General features: G+C 37.1%; 1 protein-coding gene across 1 annotated transcript in view; it reads right to left on the bottom strand.

Moving 5' to 3' along the window:
• LUZP2 (leucine zipper protein 2) overlaps window positions 1–5152 on the bottom strand; it is a 194057-nt gene extending 188905 nt beyond the window's left edge. The window contains exon 1 of the mRNA XM_068399738.1: window positions 5091–5152. Coding sequence (XP_068255839.1) covers window positions 5091–5152 — 62 coding nt within the window. The remainder of the gene's footprint in view (window positions 1–5090) is intronic.
• Between the last annotated feature and the right edge of the window lie 13941 nt (window positions 5153–19093).

Below are 19093 nucleotides of genomic sequence, written 5' to 3'. Positions count from 1 at the left end.
CTAAACACATTCCTTGAAATAATGGACTTGTGCCACTGGTGAATTTGCCCCATTATGTTTAAACACAGTCCACAACAAAGCATGTGGTTCTTCAGGTATAGTAAGGTTGCAAGCCATATGTTAAATACCACTTCTGTACCTCAAACATAAGTCCTTACAAGCCATTAACCAAACATGCATCATCATCCACATTGTCAGAAATCAAAAATCTTTCACGGCCCAGAAAACTCAGACAGCAATAGTAAATAGGAAAGGAATACTAAGCAGGAGACAAATGATAGAGTTAATGCCCCTGCATTTCTGGAAGAATTCAGAAAGCACAATATTAAGACAGTCTCTGTTATCCACCAAACCTACAGCAAGAACGCACCATCTTTTCCGCTAAAGAAGTAGCCTACTACCACTCTGCAGAGTTCACCTTCAATCATGGGGAAAAGGAAGGACACAGCTGGACCTTAGCCTGAGATCTCAAAAGTGAGAATGGCTCTTGGCTACTTGCTGGAGCATGTAACAGTGGTGTGGCTACAGCTGAGGGCATTAGCACACAGTGAGCCTCATTCTTCCACCTCAAAATCTAGAAAGCAGTAGGGTTCCCTCTACACTTTTATCAGTCCAAATGAAAAACAGTCACTTGCAACATCTGATTATAGCCCAGTGTTTCTAAGATGGGAAAGAGCTTAAGAACTAGAAACAAGGATTTTCAACATTCTCGCCCCCCACCCCAGTATAACAACATCAAAGACATTCTGCTTTATCTTTCTTCAGGTCTCAGACTGAATCCTTCACACATCTTCATCTGAGCGAAAGATATTAGTATTTTCATATTCCTTAAAAAATAATTACCAAAACCAAAGAAAATAGTCGACCTTGAAAATATGTCCAGGGAAAAAGCAAGCATTTAAGTCAGGTTCTTATGTTTAATAAGGTAAGTGAATTCACTATATTTCTATCACCAACAATAGACATACACCAGATCAACACCCACAGCTTCATTAGGCAACATCCACCTAACAGAAAAGAGCACACTACTTCTACCCTGCTACACACTACAGAGGTGGCCTTCTTCTGAAGCCGATGAATTCCAGATTGCTTTGCAACATCAGTGTAGTAAGACTGCCAGTGAACTGCACTTTTAGAAAAATGACCACCAGCCATCTCTCTGCCACTAAAATAATATGAGTTCTGCTTTTTACAGCCCTGTTGTTTGTAGATCCATTTAATGAGTTGCTGTAGTAGTAACATTATTATTGTTGTTACTAAAGTGCAACTTGTTGGGTTTATGGTCCTGTTCTCAGCTATAAAGCATTCTACTTCAATCAAATTATTCAATGTCTTGCATCTGTCATATTTCATGTGTGGACAGAAAAGAATTCGCTGTCATGGAAAAAAAGGAAAGCTTTGTTTTACATCAAGCTGCTTGACAAAAAATAATTATTGGTGATCAAAGACTAAAGTATCCATCCTTTCAATAGTAACATTCAAGTAATATTCAGAAAACTGTCACTGACAGTTATTTGTCATTTTTGAAGGTGACAAATCTGAGTCAGATTTCAGAAAACTGTCCTTTTAGATAAAAGTAGGGAAGTGTCATTAGACAAGATAATCTGAACCACAGGTCTTAGTTACTAACCACAATGATTGACTTCATGGAAGCTTTCCTTTCTACAAATAGTTTTCCAGTCAGAATGTTTAGGTGTCTGGGGCCACAAAAGCACACAGGTGGTTGCAGGATCAGACCATGAGCCTATTATACACTATGTGTGCTCACTGGGTGCTCAGTACAGTGGGACTCACTTCTGAAGTAGTATGAAAAAGGTAACACGTACACAACCATTACATTATATCTGTCAAAACCAAGACATCCAAGGAAATATAAAAGTGGACAGGAAACCACAAGCTTCAGAATAATTTTACCAACTTAAATTCACCTTCAAAAATGTTCCCCTTAACTTTTTATGAGACTGATTTTAGAACAGTAATTTTTACTTATTCCATCAAAATGTATGTAGTTAACTGGACAGGCAAATACACCTCAATCTTGTTACTTCTTTGGCACTACAACCAAGTGGAAATACGATTAAGAGTCACCATTGTGTCTCAAAGCCACACCAAAACCGAGTTTAGGTAATACAGAGAAGATCGTTCATTTCAAACACATGAACTTTCTATAATTTGTTAGGCATTTGGGTCACACATATGATTTTAGACCATGCTGAGAAGTTAACTGCATACAGTTCCGAAAATCAAAAGTTAATAATGAATGCAATCTTAAAAGCTATAGCTGTGTATTTTCCTCTTTTTTAACAATACCACAAAATAAGAAAAGATGCCATGCTGTGTTAACATAGTTGAACTCATCAATTCATATTTGTTTACAATTAGGCTTGAAGACATGCTGAGGTCTTCCAAAGCTATCACCATGACATGATGCAAAGAAGATGGCATCACCACATGACAAGGGACAAAAAGCAGCAGCTGTCCACCTCCGCAGCAAGTACTGTGTTTGCTGATTTCAGTGCCAATGTATGAAATGGAGATACTGTACTTCTGTACAAACTTTTAAAAAAATAAATCCTCATGATGGAAAACTTTCTACCCTGCAAGGCTGATGCTTTGCCTTAGCTAAGTAATTTCACACAGCAGGATGTTAGACCCTGCTTTTTGCAAACACAACTAGTCCAACAAACCTACTCTGTTTAGGTCCAACCTGTGAATTAACCATATGTTTACGAGAAATACTAACTGCCACAGACAGAACTGCCTTCTGCTGGAGATTAAAGCATAATCTCTTTCCAGTAGATGGCATATTGATAGCACTGTATCATTTTTTAAACTTCTGTCATGTGCTGTTGAAGAATTACTGTATGTTCTACATAGCCAGTTAAAAATCAAGTGACTGAAAGCAACTGCTGAATAGAGTAGTCCAGGACTTTATAGTTGAAGATTTATAAAAGTAGAGTTTAAGTCTCCTTTTTAACAAGAAGACCAATCTGGTATCAAAAGCAAAATTTCACTTTGCAACACATACTATACTTGTGTGGAATTTCAGCTGGAATTTCTCTCATGTTGATCATTTTCATCTCTCAATTACATAAGAACATAAATCATCATGTGCCACAAAATTATATCCTTATGAAAGTATATCCACTTCTCTGAGTCATACTGCTCATAATTAGTATTCACATGCCAACTTCAACTTCTTCATATTCTTTCCAACTATTTTTTGAAAGGAGGGGAAGGACTTGAATTTTTTTAGTTATCAAGAGTGAGCTACAGTACATTTTTCATACAGGTAATATTTTCTCAAGAAGATGAGGACTTGCTTTTAGGGCGTTACACTAGATACCTTGTCCCAGTTTAGTCCCCTGAATATTCAAGTGGTTTGTAAGACACTTCATAAAAACAATAAAATATGAAAATTTAGAGTAGTTTGCTGCATCTCTCTTCACTACAGTTTAATCTGCACAAGCTCACGCAAGATACAAACTTACATCTGAAAAAGCTGGCTTGGTGCTTCCTCCCCTTTTTTCACTCTGGCATAATTTAGCAAAGAATGTATCAGTCTTAAATGAGTGTAAAATTATTAATTTGAATTGACAAGAAGTTTCACACTTGACTGCTAGTTTCCTTAGACCACTTATTAAATCAGAAGGGATAATTATCGAATCACTATGTATTACAATTTTCCTCCAAGTGTTATATTTCAGAGAGCACTGGAGTGGTTCGTATGGACTGGCACTGTAGAGTCCCTAAATCAGAAGTGTTACCAAAAAAGAAGGACCCCTCCCTCACCAATAACAACCCGCTCCAAAAGAGTGAATTGAGTAATTGAAGCATTTTGATATACCTGATTTCTCCCTGCATTCAGGCCATTTCCCACTCGGAGATTTTCACAGTTATTATTTGCCTGTGTTTGAATATGTTCAGAGATGTGCTCTTGCTGTACCTGACTTTGAGTACTTAGCAGACACACACTTTTTTCCCTTTTTTTTTTTTTTAAAGTCTTGGTGAATAATTAAGGCTTAAAACAGGCAATGCTTCTGCCAAAAGCTGCTTTGATGCTGGTTTTACAAGAAGAGACCAAGAATAAGGGAAAAGACACATTTCCTTGATAAATGTCTATTCATATATCCTCTGATAACATGCTTCATGGACTTAGTAATAAGCCCCCTATAAACTTCTAACACAGCAGAGAAATACCAGAGTCAAAATTTGGGCTTTATTTTCTGATAAGGAACTGGAAATGAAGAAGCCTGAACTGCAAGTAGTGTCATTATAACAGATCTGCTCTGCACTCAGCATTAACTTTCCATCTGTGTCCATCAAGACAACGGGATAGAGTGTCTCAGCTTTATCTTTTCTTTGCTGAACATGTTATATCAACAGCATGAAGAATACACTATCTCTGAGCAGCTGAGCAATACACACTATCTAATCAGAACACTGCATGGTCAGAACAGGTTTTATTTTTAAGCTGCAATAGATTTTGTTCATATTTTCTCAGCAATTTATTACGCTTGCACAGAAAGGAATGCTTCTAGAATGCAGCAACTTTTTGACATGTTTCTTGGTATTGAGATAACACTGCAACATCTCACCTGCATTTCACAGTAAAAAAAAGGTAAACCTTAGGTCTATCTTCAGTTATAGAAACCTAAACTGAGTTGAGATTTTTGAAATGTTTATATTTTTTGCACTCTATAAGGGAAAATGTTGGCATGTTCTCAGTTTCAGCTGTTAGACTCTGTTTCATTAGAAATAAGGAAGCCAATCTGGTTTTACTGCTGTATATATAAAGCTTATATTTGTTACTATCTTGTTAGACCACACAAGCTGTAGGTCAATTTACACAGGAGTAGCTCTTTTACATCATTTAAAAAAAGGCTAGAAGCACCAAAAGAAAATTCAGTATCTTTCAGAGCATCGGCAGGGGGAGGGGGAGAGAGAAGAATGAGAGAAGATATCTGCTTTAAACTTACTACTCAGTAAAGACTGAAATCTGTATTATTCCTCTTGAGAGCACTGAATCTAAAAAAGCAAACAGCAAACAAAACAGGAGAACTCTAAGCAAAATAGCTCTCGGTACTCACCTAGCGCTGAAGACCAGGGCAGGAAAGAGAGGGAGCAAGTAATAAGCAGAGATGAATTTCATGCTGGAGCTCCGCTGGTTTGTTCCGTTCCTCACTAACCTCTTCGCACCGACTCTTTCCCCTCCTCTTCGTCTCTCCCCCCAGCAGCTCTGAGCCTCGCCGTGCCTGGGGAGCTGCCCGCCCTGCTGCGGGAGGGTCCTAGCTCCGCCACAGCGGAGAGACCGACAGCCCGGGCAAGGCAGGGAGCTCCAGGAGTGATGTCAGGAGGCACAGGCAGAGCTCCGAGGGGGCTGTGAGCTCCACGAGTGATGTCAGGAGGCGCAGGGAGCCGCTGCTGCCGCCACTGCCAGCCCACAGCCCAGCCGCCGGCTCCAGCCGGGTCCTGGAGGATGAGCCGGTACTCACCGCCCCAGGGGGGCCGGGGAGGGCTGGGCACACGGCGCCTGGCACTTCACTCTGAGGTTACAGCAGGACAGGGCTGAGAAAGTCTTCCTGGAAAGAAAAAACAAACAAACAAACAAAAAAAAACCCAATGAAAAAAACACCACTATTTTTCATTTAGTGTCTTTCTTTGAAGTGAATCTAGACAAGACCGATGATACAGAGGTGTCTGTCTTGCAAATCTCAAGTTCCAGGTCAGCCTGCCACTACATCTGGAAAGTCACCACTTTTGCAAAGCAAGAATTCCCAAGTTATATTTCATTTAGATATTCAATCCCCCCCCAGTACCACATCAAGTAGAAGGTAAGAGCAGAAATAGCTTCCAGAACATTGTCATCTCTAAAAGCCCTTCCATCACCTGAAGCAAGTGATAAAACCTTCAGACCCATTAAGACTCTTTTTCCTGCCTTCCATGTTTGTATTTCACCTGATCTTAATCTTGATTTAAATAAATCAGTGTTGGTTAGAGATGTTTTCAGAATCTAGGTGTTCCCTACCTTGCCACAAGTGAAGTTCGTCTGATGGCAAACCACATAAAAGTATAACATTTAAACAAGAACCACCTTTCTATGCAATTAAAAAAACCCCAACACTTATCTACAAGTGAAGTGTGATCATTACACAGAGGAGTTTTGGTCATCTCTGTGCTTCTCTGGTCACATGAAAGGCATCCAGAAACAGTATTATATATCACGTGCATGAAATAAAAGTTTCCATAGTTTTAGCTGGTGTGTCATTTCATCCAACTGTTTATTGAGTAATTTTGGAGCCCATCAAAACAAATATAAATTCACTGTTTGAAATGAATGGAAGCCTTTTTGAAATTAGTATTGACCCTTAATAAGGTATTCACATGGCATACAAATAGAATTAATAAATTAAATTATTGGTTACATTCTTCAGTAACAAAGTGAGAGGGAGGGGAGAGAAAAGAAGAAAAAGGCAATATACATAGCCAAAAAGGAATAATGTATTTCTGACTCTTCTTCCCTGTGTCCCAACTCTAGGGGTTTTTTAGCACACCTGGCAGCAAATTCTATTCAACCACATTAATTTAAATCAGCATTTATTGTTATTTTGATGCTACATACCAGCACAAAAGAAACAGTCATGTTACCATGGATACTTATGATAGAATAGTAAAAAGGTCATAAAAAGTGCAGTCAGATTGTCATTTTCTCTTCCAGAATAAGCCAGCCTTCCCAGGCACCTCACAGTCATGGGTCAGCAGCTAATATTTCTTCCATCTTCCTTTTGTGTGCACACATACAGGGTGGAAGGTGGGGGAAGGCATTGGTGCATCAAGGGAGTAAATTATGCTTAATGATGCTGAGTGAGCTTAAGGAAACTCAAAATTTTGCCACTTGAGGAATTATTTTTTAATTCTGTTAGTGCTCTGCCTCTTTTTTGGAGGGTGGGAGGTGGAATAGAGAGGCCTACTACTCTTTGTTTCATCTCAAGGGTTTTACCATGCTTGCATGGGAGACCATCTCCACAAGTGGTTCAGTGGCTCCAGTACAAGTAGTCTGCAGCATTACAGCTATATCACCCAGACATCATATTATCTTTCTTTGCATAATTTCTCCATCCTGGTTAAACTGATTGAACAATTAGGAAGCTCCATACTTACTGACACTGCTGCTTTAGTCCTGCTCTGATGTGAATATCCTATAAAGACCATCACAGCTCAGTTTCAGCCTGTGAACACCTCAAGGGCTCAGCATAGAGGATTTCCCATCTCAGGACAGATGGAGTGAGGGCTCTCACTCCACTTGGGCACAGCCTGTACAAAGCCAGGCCCTTAGGAGGTGGCAGCAGTGGCTAAGCAGGGATTGCAGCAATTGCAACCCTAAACGTTGAGATATGCACAGAGAAAATTGTATTACTGTGAAGAGAAATGCTCAGCAGCAAATACAGGTAGGACAAAAGGAAAACCTGCATTTTTTAGGGACAAACTTCTATAATTAAGGACTGAGTACTTAATCTGAGATGCTACTCTGGTCAGACTTGATTGTGCTCAAGCTCTTTGCCTGAAGACATAAAAAAGCAGCTTTCCGCCCCCTCCCTCATATTCAACTAACTGACCTTGATCTGGAGTTTTCTATTGTTTTGAAGGGTCTGGTTTTTGTTTGTTTTTTTTTTATTTTATTTTTTTTTAGAGGAGATGTATTTTAACAGCATAATCTACATCTTAAGAAAAGACTAATATATTCATACCAAAAAATGGGAGACAATTGTTTGCAGATTTTCTTAGACTTAGACTGTATAGTCAATTTGTTTAGTGCTGCATACACTTAAAGTGAGATCAAATATTAATGTATAACAACTTCAAAGACCTTGGACAGAAATATTTCAAATAAACACATTAGACATGTAGAACTCTTAAGAAATATCATTTTCACTCTTTTAATTAAAGGCTTTCCATTTCTTGGCTCAAATTTATTGACAGTCTTACTAAATAAATAATTGCTCCTAGCTTAGCAAGCAGAAGTAAGGTGATTATATATGCTCTTTTACAAATAACCATACACAGAAAATATACGTAAGAAGGAAAAAATGGAACTATTACTGCAAAATTCCAAGACATTTCAAAGAGTAGTTGTCACACAGGTTCTTGCAAGTTTGGCTAAATACACTGATAGTGTATGAATACAGTTGCCTGTTTCAGAGAAGAAAATGAATCAACTGTCTCCTTTTGCAAAATACAGCACAAGCTTATGCTCATCAGAGCAGAAAGACATCCACTTATGCCTGCATTTATATAGTAACTACTTTAGCAGGGGTCCTAATTTTATCTTCATTCTTTGGAAAAAATGGTAATAAAAAAAGAATCATGAAATGATGGTGTATATTATATTCAGTTATTTTGAATGCATATGTGTTAATAGAGAGAAATTCTATACATAACGAAGCAGACCATTAACATATCTTGCTGTTGAATACTAAAATTTTAAATGTTGAAGCCTTTACAAGACTTTGCACAAAAGGCTGTCATAAGAATAAGGGCACAGCTGTTGGAAAAAATTATACATTTTATTTCAAGGTGCTTGACAAGTGCAATTGATAATTTTTTTATTTGTGAAAAAAACTTACAACTGAGGCAAAGCTATGGGTAGAACTCAACCATCCCAATGTCATGTCCAGTGCTCTGTGAAGTAGACTACATTATGCTGTAGATATCGTGTCACCACTGCAGTGCAGAGAATGCCAGCTTTATGTATCTTTGTATATGTGTGAGTATTCACATACACAATAAAAATGCACATGTATATATATTTTTGTTGAACTGAAGCACCATTTTAGATAACTAGAACAGTAACTTGATACATTTTTACACTCTATACAACATACTGCATTTCTATGTCTTAAAAGGACTGGTCAGACACACAGTTCCCAAGTAATAATATAATCTCTGAAATGCAGTATGATAAACAACATCCTAAATAATGCAGGAAGTACAAAACCACAGACATCAGTACTCTCTTCTTAAGGATAATTGTTGTGAGCTAGTTAACATTGCAGACTTCAGTGATGCGAGATGAGTGCAAGTCCAGTTCTGAGACGACAGTACTGGTTGAGCAGGAGCAGAAGGGACAAGTGACTTATAGGAGACACTTCTTCAGCTCTTATTCACATTTCTCCCCTCAAAGAAAGATTGCCCTTTAACTTTGAAAATAGATGCAACATTTCTTTTCCCAATTTTTCTCCTGCTTTTCGCACTTCATCTTCTCATTCCTTCTACCCCAGTGGAGAGTTTCTCTGCCTTTGGAAATGCTCCTTGATTTAACTAACCCCTTAACAAATCTGTTAAGCTACCAAAGGGCAAAACACACTTACCAAAATAGGAAGGCAAAGCATCAGTCTGAGGGTGAAGCATTTCAATATACTTGGCCTGATATTTCATATCCACATGTACAAACACAATCAGCATAAACATGTACATAGAATAAATGCGTGCAGCTCATTACTGCTCTTGATTGAAACCTGACACGTTAACAATACCACTTCGTGAGATAATAGGTTTGGCATGACTAATTCCCAGCTCAATCTTCAACACACATGCTTTTATAAACACTGTGGGAATCCACTTGCTCTGAATGGTGAAGCCCTAGATACTTTCTTGCATGGCAAAGGAAAGTTCATGAGTGACAGAAGTGTGCAAAAAGTGTGGAAAAGTTTCTAGCAGTTTCTTCTTTAGGAGTGTATGTTACACTTTCATTTAAAAGTACGTATTTCAGGTGAGGCAGGATATTTATTTGCTACCTCCTACAAGTAAGCATATAGCAGAAATATTCAGAATCACATGGTTAGCTAATCGTTTTCACAACATCTCAGAGGAAGTCTGGTATGCCATCATCTCAATTTTTTGAAGTATTAAAAAATAAATTTCTAGCAGAAAGTTTAAATACCATATCACTAAACAGTGTTAGAATACTAGCTCACAACACATTGATACATCAACTTCATTTGTATTCAGCTAAAAAGGAATGCAACTGCCCAAGGATAACACCTAACTTCAGTACCAAGAAAAAAAGGAAAAAAAAAATCCTGGCTACCACAGTGCTGGAATTACAGTTTAAACATCAGAGTTGAGTAAAAACTGCTGCAAAGGTCCTTTTGAAGGTCATTTAAACTTTATAAGAGATTACCAAGGTAAAGCCCTTTTAAATGTAAGAACCTGTCAATTCAGAAGCAAGTTCATTAAAATAACAAAGAAGTAAATTTAAGTAAATTTAACCTCATTGTTAACCCTGCTTTTAGCAGGTTAGACTTCCAATTCAAATTATCGTTTGAACCTTTAGCAAATATATGCAGCCCACATAGGTTTGCTGTTAAAGTACAGAGAAATGAGCAATTTCATGTGCATGTGATTACAGAAAAAAAAGTTATTTCATTCTGCAAAACACCTCCTTTTTTCCACTGTCCAAACTAGCAATGATTATGTATTTAATATTAAACATATCTGGGCTGCCTACCTTCATTCCACACTGAAAGCCTACATTTTATGTTGTCCTGGTTTGGCCTAAACCAGGCCGATTTTCCTTTCAGTGATTTTTACTTTCAGCTGAGTCTCCTCTAAGTAACTGCACTTTCTGAAACTAACTACATGTTTTGCAGACAGTGTCTGCTTCCAGGACTGATAACGCTCGAAGTTTGTAGTTATCGCTGAGGCACCGGTAGGGATGTTGTGCAGAAAGGCTCTTGCTGTACTTTTTCTTAGAGAAACCAAGGTCACTGCTGAATTCCTCACTGCTTACAAGTGAAAAGCCGAAGGGGGGTCGCAGCTGCAGGGGGGAGCAGACAGGGCAGATGACCCAAAATTGACCAACGAGGGTATTCCATCCCATACACGTCATTCTCGGTATAAAGCGGGGGGATCACGAGGGTCTCGCTCTCTGGCTCTTGGCTTGCTCTTTCTGCTATGGCCGGTGTCCAAGGAGGACTCTGTCTGTTTTCCTGCTGCCCCCGATCCTGATCTGTGCATCCCTGAATCCAGCTCTCGACCGTCGCTAGGCCCAGCCTGGGCCTTCCCGGAGCCTGCCCTGCAGTGCTGGTGGTGACGTTGCCGACATCGGGGGAGCTCAATCTTGGTTTTGTATATATATTTGTATATATTTGATTATTCCAATATTATTATACTCTTTTTCATTATTATAGTTTATTAAAACTGTTTTAACTTTCCAACCCGTAAGTCTCTCTCCCTTTTCCCTTTCCCTTTCCCTTCGGGTCGGGGGGGAGGGTTAACAGAGAACGTCTGCTGCAGGTTTAATCACCAGCCCAGCTTTAAACCGTGACATATGTAATATTACAGCTGCAGTAATTCTAGTAGTGACAACAAGTCTTGATCCAACCACTACCTACATGATAAGCAGTTCTAGGATCTCAGAAAACAGAACAACAACAAAACCAACTCACTTGGGAATTTCTGGACTTCCCTATACTGACCAGAGAGGCAGCAGTGTTGAACCTCTTCATCCATAAATTTACATTTAAGTTTGTATGTGGCAGAGGGAAGGGAGGAGAAAAAAAAAAAAAAAAAAACAAACGAAAACCAAAATGGGAAATACAGAAATCTACTTCTTGCTGCGTAAATTGTCCAAGTACAAGAACCAGATCAACCCTCAACATCTACAAATGACCTGCAGGATATTACTTGGTATTAGGAAACCTGAAACAATTTTTGCTGTGGAAGCTTCTTCTTCAGAAGCTGTTACAAATGTCTCTCCTTATACATCTAAAACAAGTCATCCCTGACAACTTGTAGATGCTGTCACATGTGGCATTTAGACTCCACTGTACCAAGCACTTCAAGTCCAAGGTTTCACAGACTTCTTTCATTCTGTAGCTACACGAACTGAGACCTAAATCAAACATACAACCAACCAGGTTCACCAAGGTCACTGAGAAAAAGGAGTTAGGACATCTTCAGAAACAGAGTGTTTCAGTCAGCAGTCATTGACTTTGAAATTCCTTTTTTAGCATCTCAGAGGTGAGGTTTGCTTATATCCAGCAGACACCTCAGGGCAAATCTACCTTCTCATACTGAAATTCAACTCTGTTGAAGTCAGCATTCATTCAAAACTGAAGGCAGAAAGAATACATGCAAACCAAGGTGGTTTGATGATCTACATACAGGTCCATTAAAGAATTATTTATTGTTAAACTCTGAAATAATTTCTTGTTTAATTTAATAAATTTTGTGTTAAGTTGGGTAAGTTTGATTTCTATAAAACAAAAGCTACATGATAATCCTTCCAGACAAAATAAACATCAAGAAAAAACTTTTTTCCATCTCTATGAGACTAATTGGTTTAAAAACTGAAAAGGCTAGGCAACAGTATTTTAATAACATTTTTACAAAACAAGGAAAGAATAACAAATTTCAGTCACATCTGAGTAGCCCTGGAGAGGTCAGGAATCATTCTTATTGGTTCCAGAGTAGATGGTCTTATTCTGGGTATCAGGTTCAAGAGACCTCAGAGTATGCTAAAAATTGCTTTAAGGACTTGTTTCCTTCTTAAATTATTTATTTTTTTATTTTAAAATCAGTTTGGAGTTCAAGAGGACTTTTCTAATGCTTTTTTGGTACATTAAATAAGGCTGAAGTTGCCTGATAACAAACTATGTGTCTTTTATTGTGGAAGAAAAGTGTTTCAAGAATTGACTCCTCTTAGTTAGAATATAGCATATTTAGCACCAATTCTTTTAGCATCAATTCATTAGAGCATTCAAAAATTTTCACTTAGAAATTGACACACCGAATAAAGGTCCCTTGAAAATCTGAACAAATGTTTTTTTAAAAACATTTTAGTAATTTAAAACTGCTCCCAGCTTCCCTTCTCCCCTCCCTCATCCTTAATTTAAAACAGTAAGGGTAGGTAGGTTGGTACATATGCTTAGATGCAGGGCAGATGATATCTCCCAGTATATTTGGATCCTAACTGACCATCAGTTTAAAAAAAAAAAGAAAAGAAAAGAAAAGAAAAAAGAGACATGTGTGGAAAGAAATTAAATCCAATTAAATCAATTGTAAAGCATTTGGTCTCATACAGCTATAACGAGATTGAACGTGATCCAAGAGAAAATTATTACAACATCATTAGGATATTTCAGTCTTGAACTTTACAAACATCCCAATCTAGACGATCCAAATATCAGAGCTGGGATCCATACCACTCAGACTCCTATACCCAAAGTACTTAAGCATTTTTGATAAATCCACATATAACTTGATTGCCATTTCCCTGTCAGGAACCTACGGTGTGAAATAATTTGAGACACTCGGGGAGGTGGGGGGGTGTGGAAATCACACAGAGAAGCTACTGTTGATAAGCTTCTCATAAGGAATCTTGCCTTAAGTATTTCTGACTTCGCGTTAAATAACATCAGGAGTAGTCTCTCAAAAGTATAAATGGAGAGTCAGATAACATGCAATATAATAACAAGTAGCGTGAAGATATACGCATAAACCATACCTATATCTTGTCATTCTGAAACTGCTATAGCTATTTATGATGGTCATAAATATGTTTTCCACTTCATTCTATGCTTTGTTTGCTTTACTGTGTTGTTTCATAATATATAAGTTGTCATAGTGTTTTTACTGCCAAAAGATGTTATCGTAAGAGACTGTGAGCAAAGGAGAATGTTCCATGGCTTCTTCACAAAGCTACAAATAGAACACGTTGCGCGCTCTTATTCATACCAGTGAAATACATATGTGCCTTCTCCTTTGCATAAAGAAGTCTACATAACTTCTCTTAATAAAGAAAGCTTGTAAGGCTTTAACTGATAATTGGATTTCCTTGATGAAATAATGAGAATTTCCTAATATTTTGAACTGTTTTCTCTTATACAATATTAAAAAGCTGATTTTTGAAAAGCTAGAAGTGCAGCTCTAATTAAAAATTTATTAGATATGACATGCATTAGGTTTATACTATCAAGATGATATCAAAATGTCATTAATACAGAATTAATAGGAACTCAGTGAAAATTGCTACATTATATCAACAGTGAGATTGTCACACTAATATTATGTTATAATTGCATACTTAAAAAATCTTGCAGATCTCTGCATTATAACGGAACAATTGCACTTTTTTTATAAAAGCACAAAGTAAGTACAATCCGAAGCAGTCGTGTTAGACTACCATGTCACTGCATTTATTTTTCATTTTAATTGTATATACATTTAGTGCATATCTCATGAACGGTCTCAAACATACAGCCCACGCAAATGCATAGTAATGGACAGAGTAAAGTATCTGTCAAGCAGAGCAAACAAGTATGACCAGGACACTTTTGTTCTGTTTACCTGAAAAACTTCAGATGTTACCTCATTGCTTTTGTCTGCCCATACAGTGCTGGGAATCACAGTAGGAAAACAGCAGCTGTACTTCTCCACAGCCATCTGTGATCCTATCTACAGTGAAAACTGAAACACGCAGTAAACATTTAAGCTCAGAGCTGAGATACTGAGCTCATGAAAACCCTTATGATTCCACTGACTTCAGAGAAATCACTATTTTATATTTTCTCAAAATATGGCCTAGAAAGGTTTCATAATACTTAAGAATTATCTCAAATTTTCTTTACTGATCTGCAGTTTCAAATCAAAGCCTGTATGTATATCAAAATTAGACACTAGTGGAAAAATTAGTCATTAGTGCCAAACACTAGCCATATTAAAAAAAATACTAGTACAAAAAATTGAAAACTTCATTATTTCATGTTATTTCTTCATTTTGTTTTTTTTTTTTTAATATCAAAGAATATTAAGATTGTTTAAGAGTCTTCCACTGGTGTAATTTTTCAACACCACCAAAATAAAAAACGCTATTTCAAAGGGGTGGAAAAAGACAGTTTTAAAATTGTGTTGAATAACCACAAAATTTTCACATTTACTCCAGCATTCCTGACTATCAAAAGCAGCAAAACAAAAAAAAGTTATAGTAGCCCTAATTTGTTATTTACCTTACAAGAATTTCTTTTGCGTCTTTAAATAAAATAAATCAACCTACCAGGATTTCCAAGCAGTGGCACAACATAAGATTTCTTTCCCTGTTCACCTTTTCATAGCATTGCTAGTTTTCATAGAATGCAGCATTTTATCATCATTATTAGGAATCTGGTCGAGTCTAGGGTGTGCCATAAGTCACCTATGAGGTCTAGTATCAAACAGACCTTGATTCAATGAACAGATCTCAGCAGAGCCCAGAGGCTAAAACTGCAGTCCTTAAGCTCTCTGTTTTGCTGGCTCACCTTGCCACCTAAGTGATGTGGGAAGAGCTTTGAACACGCTTCCAAAACCATATTTCCCCAATTTGTTTTCTTTAGATGGAGTAGAATGTAAAATTGTGTTCTCATAAATACAAAACCTATTATAAATGCAAAGAAGTAATTTAAAAAGAAGATTTAATAAGCCTGCTTTTAAGGTAGCTGAAAAACCTAGAAAACTAACGTGGATGATTATACTGAAAAAGGCAAAGTGAAGAGCCCTCTCCTGCCACACAGATTGCTGTCCTGCTCCACACAGGACAGAAGGCAAACATGTTCAGAAGCATGAAAGGCGCCATCCCATGCACACTCATTTTGTGGAAATTTAAACAAGCAAAGCAGGCAAAATACCAAAAAGCAGAGTTCAGACACATTTCCAAAACCCAGATGGAATTCCTGTGCTTCAATGGATGCTAAAATGACTGCAACATAAATCCTATGATAATCAACTAGACACATATATAGATTTTTCTTTTCTTTAACAGATACAATTTCTTTCTACAGAAAAAAACATTTTACTTTATTACTTTCATTCATAAATATGAGTTTTCACTCATTCGTGATCTGTCCTTTCAGATTTTAGGAGAAATATCTACCCAAATAGTCACATGTGAATCTCTAAACAGTAACACAGGAACAACACGTATCTCTATAGATCTTTTGTCCATTCCCATCTCTCTTCTCTAACCTTGTTTTCTACAACCAGAAGTAAAAGGAAGATGTACCAATAATAATGGCTGGAAAGCTCAATTGGAGAAACGACGACAACATCAGATACAAGTCAAACTCTATTCTCTCACCTTATGGCTGGGTGCATTGCTGCTTTTCTTTCAAGAAATGTGGATTCTTGAAATGGGGAACAGATCTAACACCTATTCTTGTTGAATAACCACTGGCTAGAAGGTTGGAGAAGGGATATGATCTTTTTGTCATAGCAATGAAGTGGGTCACAAAAAGCTCACGCAAAGAAGGTTGGCATTAAACCACAGCATGCAACATGGCATCTACAGATGTAACTATGCAGCTTTCAAATCCCACTCTTTAACCACAACAGGTTCTGTGGAAAAGTCATATATTTGAACTCTGCATGAGGTAGGATGATTCAGCCCTAAGTACAGTGGCATTTCAATAAAACCCCCTAGAAAAAGTGCTTTACAGTGTAATTTGCTACAAAAACTGAGTCTTTGTTCTGGCCTAAGCTGAGAAAAAAGAGTATCTATCATGATATAGAGCACTATACATTAAGGGTACTTTAGACATTTAAGTTGCCTCTGCCTAAAATAGAGACCAAATGCAATCAGACAGAACTTCAAAGGTGACAATACATTGCTACACTCACTGATACTGAGCTTCCCAAAGGTCTGCTTAAAATACACATTTCAGCTTCTGCACACGTTAAATACATAATATACGATTATGAAATCATGTATTCAGAAACACCTGCTCATCTATTTTCACCTGAATTTGTGGTTTTATGCACTTTTTTAACATCACCTTCACTAAAAAGACACCAGAAGAAACCAACTGTTTCTCTGACATTTCTAGCTTCATCTTTCCAAAGTTGTATTCTGTGTCTTTCTCAGAAGTCAGACCCCTCTGAATTTAAGGCTGCAGGTAGTTTTGTATTTTAAAATAAGCTGCTGAGAGGCTGCTAAAGCAAGAGGTATACTTCAAATGGGGCTCATTTTTTTATTTTATTTTTTTTTTTTAGCCATGGTACCCAGCATAAGGCTGGCCTATATGAAGATGACTGAACTGAGAATATCAAATTAAGAAAAGTACAAAAAAAGCCCAACAGTAATGTATTTTTTTTTAATAACATCTTTAAGTAGAAGATCACATTGTCTGCAAACCTATTGTGACATATTTTTGCTCATCTTCTAAGTCTTGTATTCTGTCTATACTGGAAGGTATAATGGAGCATTTTGTTTTGATTTACGTTTTTTTTTTTTTTTATTTTTAAATAAAGCAGCAGTTAGAGAAGGAGATTACTGAGATTCTTGGAGAGTAAGACTGAAGTACCATGTTACTGCCTTGAAATTAAACAGTACAGTCTTTGTATCCCTTCTCAAATACCAAACTTACAGCTAAATTGTCATCAACACTGATTTTTATTTTGTGACTCTCCAAAGGGTAAGTCTATTATCAAGCTTATGCAAATCAAACTATGCAGCATATATTAGTATTTAATATCATCCAATCAAGGGACAGGAAGTGATGAAAGGGTTCGTTTACCATTTCTGAAGTACAAAAGAATTATCAGCATGTAACTCATACTGTACAGAGACTTTCTTGGCTGGTGATCTTTACCCATAACAGAACAGGTGTGACTGAAAGATTAACTCACTCAGTACATTATTTGAGCATTTCTACTCAGATTTGTTATTAATCTAGGAAAAATCATGACATTTTAAATCTTCACCCTGGCAACCCTGTGAAATCTATTAAATTACATTTTACTTTATGAAGAATTTTTTACATAATCCTTTAGCTAATCACTTTTCATTAGCTAATGAAGGTTAATGTATAAAAGTGCTAATTTTTTTAAATCAATATTTAACCATGGAAAGTTCCATAAACACTAGGAATAACTTTAAAAATTGGTATGTATCTACAAGAAGCAAATTAATACTTTGTGTTCTTTAGCTTGCTCATTCGCTTAAGAAACACCACAACTTATAACATTCCACATTAAGTAGTTAAATCCTCTCCAACCAACTTTCCTGTATTTTCTTTGACTTTTACACTTTTGTACTAAGTGACCTTTAATGTTTGATGGTTCAAGACTTTCCTATTGTAGTTCCTTAATTTGTGCTTCATTCTGTCATAGATTTTAATAGAAAGAAGAGGTTTTGCAGGTCACAAAACCAGGCATATAATTATCTGCTTTTCCCTACCACCCCAAGCTGTCTGGCAACTACCTGTCACACAAAAACGTTAATTGCGCAATCTGGTGTAGCACTGTAAGTGACAAGGCGAAGTCCACCAAAAAGTTAATTTGGTAACAGACTACATGAGTGAGAACCATAATACATAGGATTTAGGGTAGTTAGCTTCTGTTTTGTCATTTGCCATCCTCTGGGGAAGATGCCTTCCTTTACCAAAGTCTTCCAGAGATCACTGTACTGACCTCTAAACTCTTCCAAGTCATCACAGACTTCTCATTTGCATCCTTCCACAGAGGAACTACTCAGCCTGCTTCAGAATCATTAATAGTACTGAACACAAAAGTCTTCAAACCATATTTTTACAGTTACAGATTATCTTCAATATGCAACACTATGTTATTGTTTCTCCCCAACCTTGGGCAAACCTTTAGAACCATAATTTCAGTAGGCTTGACTAAGCCTGATTGCAGAAACGCTCTGAGGTAAGTAAATTTTAGATAGCGTATGTAACGATGGTGGATTTGTATAACAGGAGACAGAACTAGTGTACTCATTCCATTTTTCCATTCTAACTATTTAAATATACTCACACTAAGGGTAATTACAATGTCTTAAAAACAAAACAGCTCAACCCTGCTATTATGCTATTCTACTTTAGAGAAGCACTTAATTCCACTTCAATAAAAAGTGATATTTTGTGCATTAAATTTACTATTTTTCTTATGAGGCAAGTGAGAAAAATAAACTAATATAAAAATGAAACAAAGTAAGCTCCATTGGGTAACTCTTTGATCTCCTGAGTAGTTCGACTGTTTGTAAGTTTGAACCTATCTACAGTGACAAACGATCTAGCCCTTCACAAAGGTCATACACAGAACACACAGATGAACATTG

Source organism: Nyctibius grandis, chromosome 4 (assembly GCF_013368605.1).
Source record: "Nyctibius grandis isolate bNycGra1 chromosome 4, bNycGra1.pri, whole genome shotgun sequence".
NCBI lineage: Eukaryota > Metazoa > Chordata > Aves > Nyctibiiformes > Nyctibiidae > Nyctibius > Nyctibius grandis.
The sequence above is the reverse complement of the archived record's forward strand: the minus strand, read 5'-3'. Positions and strand labels throughout refer to the sequence as shown.